This window comes from Ischnura elegans, chromosome 10 (genome assembly GCF_921293095.1).
Source record: "Ischnura elegans chromosome 10, ioIscEleg1.1, whole genome shotgun sequence".
Taxonomy (NCBI): Eukaryota; Metazoa; Arthropoda; class Insecta; order Odonata; family Coenagrionidae; genus Ischnura; species Ischnura elegans.
In genome coordinates this window covers 45705994-45725285 of record NC_060255.1, presented here as the reverse complement: position 1 = coordinate 45725285, position 19292 = coordinate 45705994, and the positions used below count along the sequence as shown (strand labels likewise).

The 19292-nt window shown below is 35.7% G+C and overlaps 1 protein-coding gene across 5 annotated transcripts in view; it reads left to right on the top strand.

The window, feature by feature from the left end:
• LOC124166627 (serologically defined colon cancer antigen 8 homolog) overlaps nt 1-19029 on the top strand; it is a 40490-nt gene extending 21461 nt beyond the window's left edge. For all 5 annotated transcript variants that reach the window (XM_046544244.1, XM_046544243.1, XM_046544246.1 and 2 more), the window contains exons 11-13: nt 3966-4083; nt 9379-9553; nt 17777-19029. In XM_046544244.1, coding sequence (XP_046400200.1) covers nt 3966-4083; nt 9379-9553; nt 17777-18367 — 884 coding nt within the window. In that variant the 3' untranslated portion in view covers nt 18368-19029. The remainder of the gene's footprint in view (nt 1-3965; nt 4084-9378; nt 9554-17776) is intronic.
• Nucleotides 19030-19292: the final 263 nt, after the last annotated feature.

The window sequence follows — 19292 nt, the reverse complement described above, 5'->3', positions numbered from 1 at the left end:
AAACGTATTGTGAATTTGGTTCTGAGTGAATGGTTCTCAGAGTAAGAACTCTGAAAGAAGTGAACTTTTCTTTCCTATATTTCAGTTTTAGATTTCTTTGGTGTAGTGCTTACATAACATGCACCTGAAAAAAAGTGGGAATCAGTGTATAAAATAGGAAATGAAAAACTATAACTAATGTTTTCAGTTGTTTTATCTTCATTGTCACTTGGTGATTTTCCCTCATGATACATTGCTTGAAATGCTATGTTAGCCTCATAAAGTCAAAGCACAAAGCTCATTATCTAAATGTATTGCATCAGTAACTGGCAACTATCATAATATGAAATTATGCTACCATTAATATTATTCTTGCTATCAAAAGCAGATATCATACCGCATGGAGTCATGGTGCTGGTAGAAATTTATTTGTGGATTTCACTTGTTCATTTAAAGGTAACAGAATGTTCATTTCCTTTTCTTCTCTTGTGTTTGATGCTATTGGAGCAATTTTCCTTGCTCCGGCTCATGGATTGACTCATTAGAATGACTTGGTCATTTAAGGATTACACATGATCTTTTACAGGAATGGATTTGAATCAACTTTCAGAGCAATGAATTTGCATATAGCACCTTCATAATGCATTTAAGGTTTTCATTTGACTTCCCATCAAATTCCTAATCATCCCATAATGTTTACTGATTTTTCATTTAAAAGTGAGTGTTCAAAAGTGAACGTACTATAATTCCTTGTGCATACTATGTTCTTACATTGAGTGCATATTCTATTGTTGAAGTGAGACTATTTAAGCATTGAAATCAAGAAACTTAAAGGATATCTGCTTCCAAATGTACCATGTGGAATCAGTAATAGTTTGTCATTACCATTGGTGGTTACTGATCTTAGTATTTGGACTTGGAGGAATACCCTGATTTGCTAGTACTCTTTAAAATGAAGTTCTTCACTATAGCCTGTTTCCATTCTTTTCAGATAACTAAATGCTTGGGATTTACTTTTTATTAAATCCTGCTAGAGAATGGTTTTGCTTGCTGCTATAATCGTTGAGTGAACATATATCATAAGCTGCTGCTGTCATCTGTGAAATTTGGTGCAATGGTGCTATTTTATGAGTGAACTATTATCCCTGATTTTTGTGAATAAGTTTTTGTGTTATCTTCTCATCTTTTTGAGGATCATATCCATACTAATATTTGACTAATGACTGCACCAATGTTTACTGTCGATTGGAATGTGATATGTCTGTCTGAATAGTGCTTGTCTCACAAATTTAATTCAGCTATTGTTACTTGCTATGCTATTATGATTTTTCATATTCGTTTCAAATAACCTGGCAGCTAGGATGGTAAAGTATGAGCCCAGCCAGTTAGCCTCCAGGTTTCCAATAAGAATTTATTTGGGGAAATTGGCTCCTTCTCCAATTTTTTTAATGTTTATGTCATGGAGATTGAATAGTATAGATACCCATATTTTTCCATTTTTTGATGAGGTATTTGCAGCGAATTAATGACTTTAAAACTTTCACATAAAAGTTAATATCGTACCCTACTGCTTATAAGGCAACACCTCTGAGGTGCTTCTCTCCTCCATATACATATAAGCTGTGCGTGGTTTGTTGCTGTCTACACTCATGTTAACGATTCATTCCCTCAATGTGTGGTTATCCCTGAATGAGTTGATGTACCAGCATACAAATGATGTCACCAACTCATGAAAAGTGGGCAGTAATTTTTGAGTTTATTTTACTTTAACCTTATGCAAGGATGGCTTTATGAGTATTTTTTTTTCAAAGTAACTTTTCCTACCCTTCTATGAACCAAATTTTTTAAATTAATTAAAAATTTAGCTCTGAATGAATAATTCTCTGAGTAAGAACTCTGAAAGAAGTGTAGCTTAACTTTGCCATGCCTCTAAGAGTTCAAAAGGATTGTATGATTTGTGCTTAGTTTGATATTATCTTCCTTTCTCTCTCCTCAATCTTGCCTTTGTGTCTTTCCTGTAAAGATCTTCTCCCACATCGCTTGTCACCTAGTCTGCTCTCCAATAACCTTTACCTGAGAGCATTTCAACTTTCAAGAAATGGCAGCTACTTGTTTTTCCTCTCCTACTTTGGGCTCATATTTTCCTTACCTCTTTTTTTCCCTCTCCCATCTTGCCTATTCGACCTTTTCCCTTCCTGAAAAGGATAAAACTGGGTCATACCAAGGATTACCAAATTTTCAACCGCCAGGTCACTTGAAACAATTTCTGATGAAAGGAATGGAATTGAGGTTTACATATGGGGATGCTTTATTTTTTCATGGAATTGATGTGCATGATTGATGAAGATTCAGGTCTTTGGATTTATGCTTTGTGTAGGTCAACACTTCTGGGAATTAGTTTGTCGGCCATTTCAATCACCTTCTTCATGTTCATTGAATGAGAAGAAGCTTTCTGCATTGTCCGTGTAACCATCATCCCAGAAACTTTGATCCTCTGCGTAAAAAATCTGAAAGATGTGAAGCTTAAAATCATCATGCCTCAAAGCCTTCACAAGGATTGCATGATTCATGTTTAGTTTGATTTTTCCATATTTGCTCACATGTATGCAAATTACTAGCACCAATTAAAAATAATTTGCTCCCTTGTAGAGTATCTTTATTTGTTATTCATCTGTTATACACTCATCTAGCTGATGATATTCCTGTTTTTCTGTAGCTTTGGCCAATGCTTTGCATTTTATGTGTGAAACTTATTCTCTGTGTTTAAAGTTGTTTTGATATTGTAGCATTGAGTACATGGTTTGGTAGCTTCAATTCATGCATAAGTTGTGTGATGGACAAACTTATCATGAATACCTATACCAAGAAAGGAATATTTATCCTGAGTCTTATTCATATATGAACATTCTATCATACCTTTTCATAGTATCAAAGTGGCTTGCTCATAGTGACCATTCCTCTAAAATCTGTTTGCAGCAGGCATATGATTTGTATCTGATTCTCCTTAAGATGTCTGATATGTGCCACATCTTCCAGCTGGCTTGCCCTTATATGCGGAATTTCCTATCTTATTTCTTTTTAAGTGATCGACTGAAGTGGTAATTCGAACTAGCCTTAAGGTGCAATATCCTGAAGTGTGGTTTCAGATAATTTATTTAGTCCTAAGGTATTCGTACATTTCATGATAATATTTTTTGCTGCATAATTTGCCTGTTCATTTAGCATAAGATGCAAAAGTGCATGTGATGGATTTTTCACTCCTTTGCTCATTGAAGTCAGTTCATTATCATTTTTGTGCCCCACATTTCAGGAATTCCATTACATTCTAATTTTTTTCAATAGAAAAATAGTTGCCCTTAAATATTACTATTAAAACTTTGGTGAAGGAATTAACATGACTGTCATGTACATATATGTATCTACATGGAGTGATGTATCTTGATTCTTGAAGGTTTTGTAGAATCATATTTGAAATTTGACTTTCTGAGAAAAATATTTGTCAGTGCTAACAAACCCTTAAAAGAAAAATTCAATCCATATTTGAACCCTGTTTATGCTACATAATTCTTATTATAATTATCAATTAGTTATAGTCAATAGGGAAACAGATTTCATTTTGTTCATCAGTTATCCTCCCATTTGAAACTTCGAAAATTTCTTCCAAATCGTAAACACATTAGAAAAACCACCTGATCCTTCTGTGGGAAAATTCATCCATTCCTATTAGCAAATGAGATGTTTTAATAAGAGCCTTGCAGATGCTTAAAATATCGGAGAAATTCTGGGTACACTGTCCTAAATGTTTATTTTAATATATTGATTTGGAAGGCTAGTCTGGTGTTGCATTACCATTTCTGTAGCTTTGATGTTAGAGAAATAGGGAAACAGATTTAATTTTGTTCATCACCATCAATCTTGTTCCATGGCCTTTTGCCAGTTTTGAACTTTGAACGAGATGCTTAGGATTTGTGTTAATCCTGTTTCAGTACAGACTGTCAGTGAACTTGAAGGCATGATTCAATCACAGAACCAAGTGGTGGCTAAACTGAAAGATGAGTGTCATTTACTAACCCAGAAGCTGGAAGATGCGTCTGCCAGACACAAGTAAGATGATCCTGATGATTTATACAATTATTGATAATCTCTTTATGATAGTGATGCAACTAGTGATTCTCAGTCAAACATTCCATTATACAGTAAAGAAATTTTGAACACAGAGTCAACATTGGAAAGAGACGGTTTGGCCAAGAAATATGATACCAGCGGTGCACTGTCTGCACTCTGCTTTACTGTGACGTTGAAAGCCACTTGAATAAAAATATTGTCTTGGAATTGCTTGCACTTCTGCTTTTGAACATTTTCCTTTGGTTTCTTTTTTATTAAAGTGATTGTTTTTACACAATTTTGAGAAGTAAATGCTTACTTGCAAACTTTGCTATTTTCACTGTTGGCTTTGTCTTGATTTTTGTTATATTATAACAGTGGTATTTAATGGTCGATGTAGGGAACCAACGGCTTTCACAGTTTAAAGTCTTGATGCCTGAGCAGTCAATTAACTCTGAAGGTGAATCTATGAAATGTGGCTGCAGTAGCATAAAATAATTACTAAGTTTTTGCATTGCTAAGTACTTTGTCGTTATAATTAATTTGAGCATCATTTGAATGAGAGTGAAATATTTATGAATTGATGTACATACTTAAGTCAGTCCTGATAGTGTTCAGCAAACATTCGAATATTTTAGACTAAATCTGAAAGTTTGCCTGCATAATATCCTCACGTTTATTTTACATTAGTAAATTTGAAAACTTTTTCGTGTGAAAAGAGGAGATTTTTAGAAAAGCATAAGATGTAATTCCTGCCGCCATTTCTGGCTATTCTCAGGATGTTCTTATTAACTTTGTTGAAAGGTGGAATTATGAGAAAGATTTCTTTTAGTAATTTATTATGAGCGTTTGAAATCAAAGCTTAGAGTTTTATTAAATTAGACAAAATCTTCCATTTTTTTCATAGAATGACATCAAAATATGAATGATTTTAGTGTAATTTAGTTTAAGATTGAAATTGGCAATGAAAATTCTCTTTTAAATATTTCTTCAAATCGAAACTTGAAGCTTGTACGTTGTGGAAGGGTTCCATATTATCAATAACTGACACTTTGTTACTTCCACAATATTATAGAAGTAACAAAGTGTCTGTTTTTAATAAAATATTTCTTTGTTTTGGTCTCTTGAGTGCAGGCAAAAGTTGCATTTTTGTTTTCAAAATCCTGATGTACTGGAATCATAAAAATGTTGCCATACTTTTTAAATTATTTCAAACATCAGTTAGTTATGAAATGCATGCTAACCATATTGACTGCCATTGAGTCACATAATGCTTTTGTGCCCTCAGCATTTTGTGTTGTTTCTCATAAATTGAGCAAAATATAATGCCTCTGAATGCATCAACATGTGCACTTAATACTCATCAGCTTGTGAAACTGACTTTTTATGAAATCATTGTAAAGGGATTAAGATTTGCTATGGGGAGGAAAATTATGCCGAGCAATCCCTCAACAGAATTGATTAAAAGACAGTCATATTTGGTCTTTGCTCTTCCTTTTTTACAAAATTTAACTATCCAAATTATAAAATTTTACGTCTGAAATAGCTTAGGAGAGTATTATTGTGGAATATGATCTCATAAAAGATGTGATCCAGTGTTTTGATGATTTTATTCTCCAAAATTGACTCAAAATTTTTGTGATCGTATGCAGACAAAGTGTCTGGAACAATGGAATTATTTGATTTCCGTTGAGACAATTCTAACGCTAGGTTAGAGGTTTTCCATTGGTGTTTCTTGCCTATCTAATTTTTTTTACATTGGAGTTATCAGATGTAATAACAATCCAAAAATCCTCTCATTGGAATTATTTAACAATGTTACTTCAAGTTTTTTTTATTGTGATATGGCTTGAACTTGTAAATCATGGTGTCAAGTCAAATTTTACCCTATGAAGCATAAAATGTATGATTGGTTTCTCTTTGGGGAAAACCTCTTCTTAAAAAAAATATTAGTTGCTGTGGTGTAAAGTTGAAATAAATTTATGGAACTGGTTGAATCCTTCATGTTTTGGAGACTATGCCTAGATGATGCCTTTACTGATATATGTACAGGGGTAACTGTGAGCTTGGCCATAAAAATTTCAATCCATCAATTTTGGTGTCAAGGGTTGCACTTTCAGACTCTGTTGTTTTTAATTCAGTTAATTGTGGAATGACTTAAGCCTTATTCCTAACTGTTTAACATGACATAACTTGATGTGACTTTTCAGTTATGATCTTGAGAAAAGCATCTGCTAGTTCTGTGCCATCTGAAGAAGAGTTAACTCAAATTAGCATAGCCATTAGTTACAAAAATAAATTAATATTTCTCAAGAACTAGAAAGATGGCATTGCCTATGATTAATTGATCTATGACAAATTAAAAAAAATTGATTTGATTTTCATCTTCATCTTCCTCCATGAAAAATTGTAGGACTACTTGGTTATTCTCATTTATGTAAACCCCTTGCTAATGGTGCTTTCATCATTTTACTCTCATATATTAATTAGGCTTAAATTAGACAATGCAAAATTATGCTGACAGAAATTATTTGAAGCACAATTCGTTGCATTGTGTTATGCGACATTCTGAAATACAATACAGTGGTTTATTGTTTAATACAATAAAGTATGTTGTGTGACAAGGAATTCAGTGAAAAAAATTTTGCTAAGTTTTTATTTAAACACTATTAAGAATTCCCTCCATATCATGCCGTAATTAACATATGATCAATTTTTGGTTCTGCTGGAAAAAGGCATCATCTAGTCATGCTCACGTTACCGTTCCATCGCAATGGATTCTTGTTGGATGTACCCAGTGGTCAGGCAGTTTTGTGATTCGTGGCACTGACCTTGCTTGCTCTGACCCTGATGTTTTCCACCAGGGATCCACAAGTTGGGATCGATGGGGCAACAGGTCAGCCCCTTCTCCCTCCCCTACAGCAGCCTAAAAAAGTCAAAGTAAATGTAACTGTCAAAGTTTCACGAAAAGGAGTTACTAAACCGAAAAGGTTAGTGACTTTCAGCTTGGCATCTTTTAGTTTTTTCTCGCAATCAAGATGCCTTTTTTTGAACTCCGAGTTCATGCTATGGACCAAGCATCAGAGTTGATATTGTGTACGTAGACTGAGGCCATGATGTGAAAACTACAGAGGAGGCATGGTCCTACGTAATCAGTCATGACCCTCATACTCGGTATGTAATCTGGATTTTTGTGCATCCTGGTATTGCTAGGGTGTAGCCGGAAAGTTTGGGGTAGGTGTTCAATTGGAGGGGAGTGCATTTTTGAAGTTTTCTTTGCATTTATTTTGGAGGGCAGATCTGTCCCCTGCATTCAGTGGAAAAAATCCCTTCTTATTGGCTGACATTAGGACTAGAAAGTGGAAGGGTTGTGGAAGCTATCCTCACTCCTTACTCTTATTTTGTCCATGGGCAGCCAAGAGGCTACATATTTACTGATTAGATAGTGGCCATGCCTCTCAAATAGCTTCCAATAATGGCCGAAGAATAGTTGCCTCTTGCATTAGTGTGATCTCTATTTGCCATCTTAGGAATTCTTTCTTTGGAGCATATGCTGTAGAAAGGATATAGCTTTAGCTTAGTTTCCATGCATGGAGAATGATCTTTTTCTCATTCGAAGCTTATTGTTATTGAATAAGTGTCCTAATTCTCTTGATGGTGTCTCAATTTCTCTGTAATGGAATTTTTTCAGTAGAAATAAACCAAAATTTTTCTCATACCTCTTTAATCTAGTTTTGAGTGAATGAATATCTGTGTTCTATTTGTGTTAATACTGTTATTTGGGAAGAGATAAGTTACATGAGATGTGAAGATTTTTTGGTAGGTATGAAGAGTTTCATCAGTTTATATGTTTTTCTGTGTACACGCAAGATATACCTTTCTTCTTATTATTTTCATTTTGATTGAGCTGACATTTTCCATTTTTATTTTTAGAAATCTAATACATTCTATATTTTTTGGGCTCTAAAGTAAAATTCTCATACATAAGGTGAAGTAGGTACCTTCAGAGCTGGTTCATTCTTGGTAAGGATGTGTGATGAAATAGTTTGAGATGGAAACAGTAAAATCAATGTTTGATGCATTAATTGTCATGGAGATAAATTCTCCTCGGCCATGAATCAAACCTCAGACCTTTTACTTTCTGGTTCACTGCATTGACCAATACACTATCCAGTTTCCTTAATTTGTATGGTATCGGGAAGACAAAGTCTGTATTTTGATTCCCAGTTGTGGGGAAAATTTTCCTGTCATAATTAATGTGAATTTCACTGCAGTTCTCATGGCAGAATTGACAAATGCCACATTTTGGACAGATTTAATTTCTTGGTTGTTTACACAGAAATGGCAAGACATAACTTTCTCTCTTCTCTTACTTGATGCATTGTCACTCGTTTGGTCAATTTTAATCTCTCTCTCATACTTTCATGTATTCCAATAAAAATGGAAAGATATTTGTGCAAATTGATGCCATAAATTCTATAAGCAGCTGGGAAAGTTTAAACTTTATTATCAGTTCCAGTTTGCCTGAAAGCTATTAATGGTAGTCGCAGGAGTTTTCTTATCTAGTGTAGTGGCTGTCATGGTGTTCCTTATTTTCAGTCAAAATTGAATCTCTAGAGCTACTGATTGTGAGTTTAACCTGAGGAAAGATGTATGTACCATGTTTATTACACAACCCTAGTTTCTATTTTAAGTCAATTCAGCTAAAAAAATTGTCTCCATAGTGTCTTAAAGTCTTTATACCAGTAAATCATGCATATATAACCCTCACTGAGATAAAATAGCTATGCAGTGCCTATTTCTGTCTTGTTAGCAGTCAGAAATGTTAAGATAATATTGTTGAAATCAAAGTTTCAATTTTAGTGACTTCAATAATTATTTGAGGGGGTTTAGTTTGGATAAATTCTATGAAAATCTGCAAGGTGAAGTTGCAGAATAACCACTAATTGCAGTGATTGAATGCTCTGGCTTGCTTCATTCTGTATTCTCTGATAAATGTGAAAAAGAACATTAATACCTTCCAGCTGTACTGAATTGTGAAAAGGTACCACATTTTTTTTAATTTCATGGAGGAACACATTTCTGTTGTTTTGTAAAAACTTAAAGTGCGGAAGAGTACAAAGTTTTGTCTTGTTATTTATTTGATTAAGGAGAAGTTTGAATTTTTAATTTTTTGTGTTTTTTAGTTTTTTTGGTGATATTTTGAGATGTAAACATTTTGTTTTTTGAAAGTCAGTTTACTTTTGCCTCCTGTGTTCGATTTTTGCTTTTTTTATTTTGAACATCCACTTCTAGGAGCGAAAGGGCCAATCTGAGGAATGACAATAGCCTTTTGGCTGAGAAACTCAAAAGTATCTGGCGCGTTTCGGAGTCATTGCAAGCGCAATGTCTGGAGCACACAGCGCTGTACAATCAAATGTCACAGAGGTTGGAGGAGATGGAGTTACATGAGAGAGAGAGTTCCGAACAGGTCAGGGAAGTGCATTTGTTGCAGGTGATGGTGGTGCCAGGGCATGGAAACATGTTTTTTATGAGTGTTTTTAGCTGTTTTTACTGTTGATTTGTGTTCTTTGTTTTTGTCTTGTGTGCCTGCAGAGAAATTGATATGCATTGACCAGTTAGACAGCCAAAATATTAGGGTGATTGATTTTTTCAGATCGATTGTCTCAATTTTTGCATTTCAATTTGCTCTTTAGGGAGAGGAAAAATTTATTTTACTTTTACATACAATACATAGTTAATTTGAATACATTGCATAACATAAAAATATATCAGTTAGGTACATGAAAAGCTGTGTTTACCATTTTGTGAAAATTTATATATTGCAGTTGTTTAATGGTTAAGTTTTCCCTTTTTTGCCATTTTCTCTATATTATTAAATGCAGCTGTGCATTTAATGTTATTTGATTCTGAAAAAGTAAGCAAACTATATTCATGGTAATATGTACTTAAACATATTGTTGTACCAAAGATTCAATTGCTCTAATTCACTGTGTAGAAATTCATTATAAATTAATCTTGAAAGAGAAAATTTTACCATTCCCAAATATGTAAAAATTAACATTTTTACATTATCTGATGCATCTTGAATAGCTAGGTGGAAATTCATTCCCTCGTATTAATAGTTTGAGCTGTATCCATATGCTAATGTAGACTTCTGAGCTGAATGAATCACCCTGATGATTTTGGTGGATGATTTTTGTCTGGTTATAATCAATTGGCCTGCCATCAATAAGTGTATGTATAAAGTATTTTCCATTGTGGCTGAATTAGTGATGGGCCTGCTAAACGGGGAACAAGTCCAAATTTCTATGTTTAGGCCTAAGGGAGGGGTCTGTTTCCCATCGATTGTTTGGTGTTGTTGGAAGCATCGATTGTTTGGATGCAACATAGTCAATATACCAGTATCCTGAAGTTTTTGTATCTGCTGCCCTGTATTTAGTGAGTTTCCCATTACAGAATTAGATCACTTACATTCCATAAAATATACTTGAATATCCTTTTTTTGATTTCAGTAAGTCAATGTATGGATGTTATCACCTAAGATTTTAAATGAAGCTTTTAAGTCAAAAAGTTGTTTGGAAATCTATCTTCTTAAAATTAAGTTTGGGCATGATCCCTTTAAAGTTCACCTCTAGCTTGGTTGTTTCACACATTGTCAGATCTAAGCAACATTGGCAAGCTGTAGTTTGTTTAGAGGTGATATATACTCTTCAGGCACCCTGAAAAGTATTTAACTGCCTTTTTACTCTCCAAGAAAAGCACATAAAACTGCTTCTGCAGCAACCAATGCCTTTTTGAAGTGTTTGACTTCCAACCAGTTTAGTATTGGTGTATTCATATTACTCATTGATTTGACTTTGCAAGTGTCTCATTTTAGATAGGGCAGTAGTACTCTTGGTTCATTGTATGTAAGTAATTTCAATTTTATTTTGGCGTGTTTTTGAGGGCATTCACGAGGCCTGCTCCATTGATGTGTTTTATAGTTTTTGAATAAGAATTATGAAACCAAATCCAAAGATTGTCTTTGTTCATGTTTTGGAACTCCTGATGGTGGAGTCATGAGGCTAATTGGTCATTGATTTAACCAGTCAAATATTCCTGTTGTTTATGTGGGTCTCCTGCTGTCTGCTGGAGTGCATAACATTTCAACGCTTTCTCTTGCAGGAAAGAAATGGTTGGGCTACAAAGTAAAGTAGATGACTTAAATGACAAACTGGAAGCCTCATTAGAGGCACAAGAAAGAAAAGGTAAAACTTTGTGGAAATAATATGAAAAGAGTGGCATAACCATGGCTGATTTGTCCAGCATGAATTTTTTTTACAATATTCTCAACAAAAAAATTCCAGTTATTTGGTAAATGGGAGGATATTATCTTAAGAGATCACTATAATACTTCTCCAGTAGGGTGAATGTTGGTTGAATCAAGATTCTGAGGCATAAAATGTCATACACCCTTTCATATACGTACTTTTGATAATGGCATGCGGTACCAAAAGTTTTAGCCTTCAACACTTTCATGCTGGTGAGATATGTTGATTTTTAAAATTTTCTTTTCCTGAGAATAAGGCTCTTTCTGGAGAACAATATGACCTTGATATTAGTCTCCAGTATTTTAGATTGTGACTCAAGGAACACTTAACTTTTCGTTAGATCATAAGGCCTTGCCCCTCTCTGCATCGTTGACCCATTGCTTTCTGTTTCCACGTTAAATATGATTTTACCAAAATTATTGTTTGGCTTTTCTGGATTCATTTATGAATGAAGTGTATACATTCATTTTCATATCAACGGACAACTTTTGAGTATAATTACAAGATTAGTACTTAAAGAGAACTCTCGTTAGTGTCATAAGCTTTAAGGATGATTATGTAACTCTATAATCTCTAATCCTCAATAAAGGTGAGAAATTTTTGTGAAGGTTTCTAAGTTCGTCAAATGAGTGCCATTTGATGGGTGCATATATTGATTCAATTCTTTGTACTGCAGTTTCACCTGTGTTGATAAGTAGGAATTCTTTTCCTTGCGTAACGTAAAATACCTATCCAACCAATCAGCTCACTTCTGACAAGCCTAGTATGCTGAAAAGCATCTATGCAAGTCATCTAAGACCTGGTGATGCCAGCTGGTACTCAGGTGGACTGCATTCCAGTAGTATACAACCACACAGGAAAAACTCAAACAAATTGAGCTTAATTTAAGAGGAGCATTTATTACAGAAACTCATCTTTAAAAGACATTTTCATCTTGATTTGTAATAATGGATTTCCAGAAAATTTTTCACCAAATCACATTACACATAAAATGCACGAAATTCACACTCTCTTCAAATGAATCCTCAATAATTTTTTTCTAGCAACACTGGGATGGAGTCCAGTTTCCAAAGTCATTTAGTTTTTAATGGATGTAAGGACTGCCAAAGCTTATCCTTTCCTCCCTAGAGAATGGTGGCTTAGGAAACATGATGTTTGTGCAATGGAAGACAAAAATCGACTCTTCTGAGCAAAGAGTTTTTACTCAGGAATTGTAAAATATGTGCCGTCAAAATAAAAAAAATAAAAAAAAGGATAAAATAAGTGGGCATATGCAATGAAGTGAACGCATGGTGTAAATCCCTTGGAGCAATGAAAGCTTTATGCTGAAACTTTTGCAGAGCATGCCTAAGTAACCATATATGTAGTATGTCTAAGATCATGATTCACTATAGCTCTTATTAAAAATAAAAAATCCATACAAATCAACTCTTTACTGGAGAAGGTATGGTGTAATGTCATCCATGAAGTTAAATTCTCTTTTTTAGTATGGAAATGCCAGTCTTATTGATGTCTTTGTTTTACTATTTTCAATTTATCTAATAGGTGTTTAATTGATTCTATTTTAAATTTATTAGAGTACTTATAAGTGAAGATAGATCCATCCTTTACTGATTGGTTGTGTTCACTGAGTGGACTCATGTATGATTCAGTATGCCAACAATGAATCAAGAGTGTTAGGTAATGAAAGATCCATTTTGACTATTCTTTCAGTCAATCTAATATCTGTGAAACTTACGGATATTGGCGATGCCATGGCTAAGTTAGAAATATTGGCCAGGAACCATGCTCATGCAATCAATACACTTTTGCAAGAACTGCTTGAAAAATTTAGCAATCATTTTCATATGAATACAGTTCCTTTTACATCAGAACTTTGTTTCAGAAAAGTTTTTCATAATCTTCAAAATTTTTGTGGTCATGATATTCAGCATAGGAGTTGTGTTTTAGGTCTTACAGGTTTCTAATAGCTCGTGCATGCATTATTTTGGCATTAGATTTCTTAAGAAAATATTGCACTACTGCCCAGTTTGAGGGTTCATCCAAGAGGAGCATAAGGAACCACCCAAATAAATTCCAATTCCTCTGCTACTACTAGAAATGCTTTGCAGTCAACAAATTAATCCATTTAAAATGTAAAATGAATTTCCTCATGGATTTGTAAATTGAAATAAAAGGTAGTTGCACTTATCCAAAATTATTTTTATACGAGCGATGCGTTTAGCCTCAAAGAGTCATCATCTTGTACAAGAGACACATTAAATTACGACATAACATTTTTTCATTTGAGGAATAGGAGGGGGAGTATATGGCATGTTTGAGAAATGGATGGGAAACAGATGAACAGCAGGGAGACAGTGAGAAAACAGAAAACTAAGGAGATACAGTAAAACCCATGGTAGAAGGAGGACTCTAGTAATAGCTGTGGAAGAACGATCACATTTTACTTTCACAAGTCTATGAAATGATTTGGCTTTATGAATTGCCTGTAAACTTTAACTTTTAATTTTTGGTTTTCAATAGGGTAGTTTCCTTCATCAAAGAAAACGAAAGGCATTGATGGCGATTCGTTACCCACCATTACTGCATTCATAATATACAAATTATTTTGTTTTAGAAAGACCGGTTTAGACAAATGGCTATGGTCCATTTTTATCCTCATTTGAAAAGGGCCAGATTGGCGCCCATGCGATGCCACTCCACATGACGTCACAGGGACCTAGTTTCTATACGAGAGGATAGGAGTTATACATCGTCTGAGGTTACCAATGCATGCATGAGGCGCAGAGCTCAGGGAAACATGTCTTAATAATCACTTATTAAAACTGGCTAAGTTCGGAAAGTTTTCTTCATTTGATAAGGTATTAATAATCCTTATTTAAGCCAAGCGCTACCAGCCAGCAGGGTACTCAGCTACCCGCTAGCAGCCTGCGTCGTATCAGCGCTCAACTCGCCTCAAGGTCACCTCACAGGGCGGCAGCGGGAACCAGAAATACGCCACACGGAGAGATTTCCCGGCATTCATAGTTACGCGTCACGTTTTCGCGCGCTTGAAATTTTTCACTTTTCATTTAATTGCAAAAAATAGATATCGTCATTTAAAAATCTAAAAGCATGAAATACGTATTCCAGGAGTAATAATCTTTCGATTTAAGCAATAAAAAAATAATAGGAAACCACCCTATTTGCAAAGAAAATATCAAGGCTCATGCTTTGGCCTTCTTAGATTTATATGCGGATTTAGGCTGGCTACAAAAGCAAGATGCCTATTATACATATCATGTTACATAGACAGATTATTTCTCTTCACTGCATCTACCGGAGCCAATCACATCAATGTGGGACTTTTTGCTAGATGTAATCAATAAAGTATGAAAAAATGAAAGAAGTGAATAAAAAGCACATATACAGTTTTCATTTTTTGGGACTCGATGATTCTCCGTATTTAATATCATTCAGTTTTAATGGCTGCTATATGTATTTAGAAGATGTTAAACCTTTATTTACTCAATTTAATTCTCAAAACTCATAGCTATTGGAATTGTTGGCATGACATCTATCAATGTAAATCCACGAAAAACTGAATTTTTAGTTATCACTTGGGTATCAAGGGAATTTTTAATTTTATGACCCATTCTGCCCACTTGGGTACAATGAAGTTTCATTCATCATAAAAAGTGTAAATTTGATGCCGTTCAATCATCCACTGTTTGAGAAGCTGGGAAAGAATCACCATTCTAGCTTAAGAGAGCCCTTAGAATTTGCTCCACCTTACGGGTGGGTTAGGAATTAGCTGAGCATATGAACATGCTTTAAAATGGAAGAATTCCCTGGAAGCCATAGAATATATGTATCTTCTCAGTTTGTGTAGGTATGCAGTAAGCATTTATATCTACTTCAGTGACCCTGTTGTGTGGAATAGATGAATTTATTCATTGGGATCAGGTATATATGTACCAACCAATATGAAAATTTTCTTAGTTGAGCATAGCCTGGGTTAAGAACGTAAAATAAGATGGGATGACACCAGAGTAGTTTATTGATCCCAAAATTGGTTTGGTCACCATAAAACTCTAATATTTTAGTAAGCAGATGCTATATAAAGATAAGATTGGAAAATAAAAATTTCAACAGAGATACTGGATATTTGATCAGCAGGTCTTGGAATCGAACTCTGAGAAGAATTATGATTGCCAGAGCTAAGTCTACACTGGTCCACAGTCCTATGCTTCATCAATCAGGACTGGATCAATCCCACCCCTGGTGAAGCTGAGCTTCAAGGGTCATTTCATATATTTATTCAGTAGCCTAGAGAATAGGTGACGAGAAGGAACCCTAAACGTCGGCACTCTTACAATTTCTTGCCCATGCAGAAACCCGAGAAAAGTTCATTTATTCTGTTTGTTGAGAAAGCTTTTAATCATACATGAAAATTATCCTCTTAGTGATTCAATGCAAGGACTGGTTGGAATTGGTAAAGGTAGAGCTCACCTCATACTTAGCTACAGGTGCGTGAATACCACATATGGAGATTACGGAGAGCAGTTTCTTTCCCTGGACCAATTCATATTTGGAGGATTTTTTAATTTGGAGGTTTCATCCAGGATTTTAACCTGGCATATTTCAATCAGGGGCCGCTAGGCTACCATGCTCGGGTAGGACATTTAAAATGTAAGTTTCTTTGGCTAAAATTAAATTTTGTCCTAAGTGGAATATATTGATTGATCAAAGGACTCAGTTGATGATACCATTGTTGTGGATCTGTTACAGTATCTGTGACAGTGGTGTAACTAGGAATATGTCTTATGGGGATGGGGTGGGTTGGGGGGAGCCCTCCCCTGGAAACAGGGAGTCCGGGGTCAGTTACTGGTCGGTGTTCAGTGTTATGTCTCACTGCCGTGATATTATATATGTAATATCTCCCCCTATAGTTATGCCACTATACGTATACGTGTATAGTATGCATGAGTATACGTATGTGGGTAGTTACTCGTACCTTAGACAAGCATTGAGAAATCAGTTCACTAATCTGCTGAACCTTTTTGTAGTACCCTAGGCCAATACAGAGATAGATACTGGTATAGCCCAGTCATGCAACCAAGATTATTTACTTTCCCTTGAGAAATGAATTAAAGTAGAAAATAACCCTAGAAATCAGAAATTCAGTTGTGATTTTTCACTTCCAATAGCAAGATGACTGAATTGATGAGTATACATATATGGCTTCCTGGAGAATTTTGTCATGCAGATGGAATGTGTATAGGCTATCTGATTGGATAATGCCGTTATCCTGAGATTTATAGGCTGGGTTATATTTTCTTATGAAAATATATTTCCATGGTTGTTTATTAGATGACAATGGTTTCTCTGCTTTAGCTTCATTCTCTAAGTAATGGGAAAACTGTCTCTAAAACCAAGTAAAAGACTCCCTGTCATCTACCAAATACATACTATATTCACTCATGTAAGCCTTTTACCTATGTATATCATACTGCTTCCTTATTTTAGACAGGCTGCAGAGGAGCGAATATTTTCAAAAAGTAATTTTTACATTGGTGCCTGCCACTTTTTGTTGTGACGTAGTTTCAAGTTCCTCACAGCAAATTTTGGTTTATATTTAGGGTGTGTGCAGTACATTGGATTGTTATGTCCTATTGTGCTCTATAACAAAAGACTACATATTATTTCAGTTAAGCTCTAAGGAAGGACAATAAATTTTCGAAATGTTGGCATACTGTAATGTTTCTTTTGCAGACCTATGCCTCAAGAGAAATATATAATTATATTTATAGTACACTCCCCTGCAAAGCATTCTCACAAGACTAATGCCACTCATTGCAAGATGAAGGTAATGCAACCATGAAAATATCATAGATATCTGTAAGCCTTGAACCTCATTATATTGTTCCTTTTTTTTTGGAGAAAAAGATGAACAGATAACATGAATTAATATGCTAAATTTTAATAGGGGTGGATCGGTTTGCCCCTTCAGTCCTCAGTTTTACTAGTTCTATTGCATAGGATAGGAATCTTTACAGAAATAAATATTTTAAACTCAATTTGAAAACTTATCCTCAGCACAAGTAATATAACATAATTTAAATTAGGCGCTGTTGTGAATCCAATCACAGTGAAATGACTTGTTGTGTTATCTTAGGGAGTTTTCACAATACTCCAGTGAAAGTCATTAATGTCTGTTAACAATCAAATTATGAAAATGAAACACTAGATTAAGACCTAAATCTGAGAACTGATGTCAGGAACCAAACTAGAATTTGAACAGACGAAAAGGTGGAACCAACTCTTCTGTTATAAATAAGTTTTTTGCTTCCGCCAACATTTTTGTTCACAATTGTAATGCATCTCATGAAATTCCACAGATCTACAAACTCCTTACCAATCAGAGCAAGCTCCTGAAGGAGAGGGACCATATGTTCAAGGAACTCGGCATCACAGAGAAGCCACCAATGATGGAATGGAAGAAGAGGAAACCCTCGAAGACGAAACCCACGCAGCAGCCTCCCAACCAATCAGGGATCGCTCTCCTACCCCTTCCCCACCTCCCCGGTCCCCCACCGATCAGCAGCAACCCTATCCTCAGTCTCCCAGTGGTCAGCAGTACGAACAGGGACAGTATATCTCCGAGGAGGGCGAGGTTAGGGGTGACGAGGAGCCTCGGGACGCCTCCGGAGGGATGGAAGGGTACGATGATGGACGGGTGGCCTCCCCCTCTGGTGGGAGAAGGGACCTTTCCCCCTCCGGCGGCGGAGACGACAACGTGGGCGATGTTGAGGGAGGACGGGAGTGATGAGTTGCAGGAAGGGGTGTCTGTAAGGACGAGCGAGCGTGAGGTGACTGATGGGGGACAATCTGATGATACGATTGAGCGTGAGAGCCAGCTGAATGGTTATCCAGTCGACTCGGCTGGGCCACTGACCCTTGAAGACTTGGCTACGGTTAGCGATACATAGTGCTCGCTGGCACGAAAGTTTTGAGTCTTCTGTCTTTCTTGTAGACATCCAAGGAGAGGTTTACCTTCATAAGATTAGGCATTATCAGGAATGTGTGAGTGGGGACCCAAGTATAACAAAAGTTTTGTTGTAAAAATTGTTTTTAACCCTGTTTTTACTTAATTTCTTTAGTAACCTTCATAGAGCTCTCCATCAGGTGTGATGCACTTGTCAATTCTTTTTTCCCACCGTTTGAAGCAAATTTGGATCTATTCAAATTTGATATCATCCAGTGCCCTTTGCATAGCTATTTTTACTGTCTTTGCATCATTACAATTCTTCCCTTTTAGATTTTTCTTCATTCTCAGAGGCAAGGAAAAGTCACTCGAGGCTATATCTTTTTAAGCTTATTTGAGTTGTGTCATAAAGACCTCTACTGTCACCATTTGGAGGAATTATGTCTACGTACATACGAGTATGTGTACGAATGACAGCACCACCCCTTTCTTGTTTTTCCAGGTCCCCCTCATATGGTATTTAAGAGAAATTCATCCAATGAAAAGTTATGTTCCACAAATCACTCTTTTGGGATTTAAACTCCTCCCATATGCAGGCCCGTCGCGAGGGCGGGGCAACCAGGGCATTTTGCCCTGGGCGCAGCAAGTTGGGGGCGCACTGTGTTCGCCGCCGAAATTTTTTTTAAAAATATCCTTGTATGTTTTACTTTCATAATCGATAAAATATCTTTATTACAAAAAAATGTTTTCAATTATATTTTCAACTCTCCCGATTGCAGATATATCAATGTTATGGGGCGGGGGGGGGGCACGATCCCAGTTCGCCCCGGGCGCCAGATCAGCTAGCAACGGGCCTGCCCATATGTAGTCTATAGAATGGTCTCTGAAATTGCAGGAAATTAAAGATTTGATTTTCCAATGGTAGACGA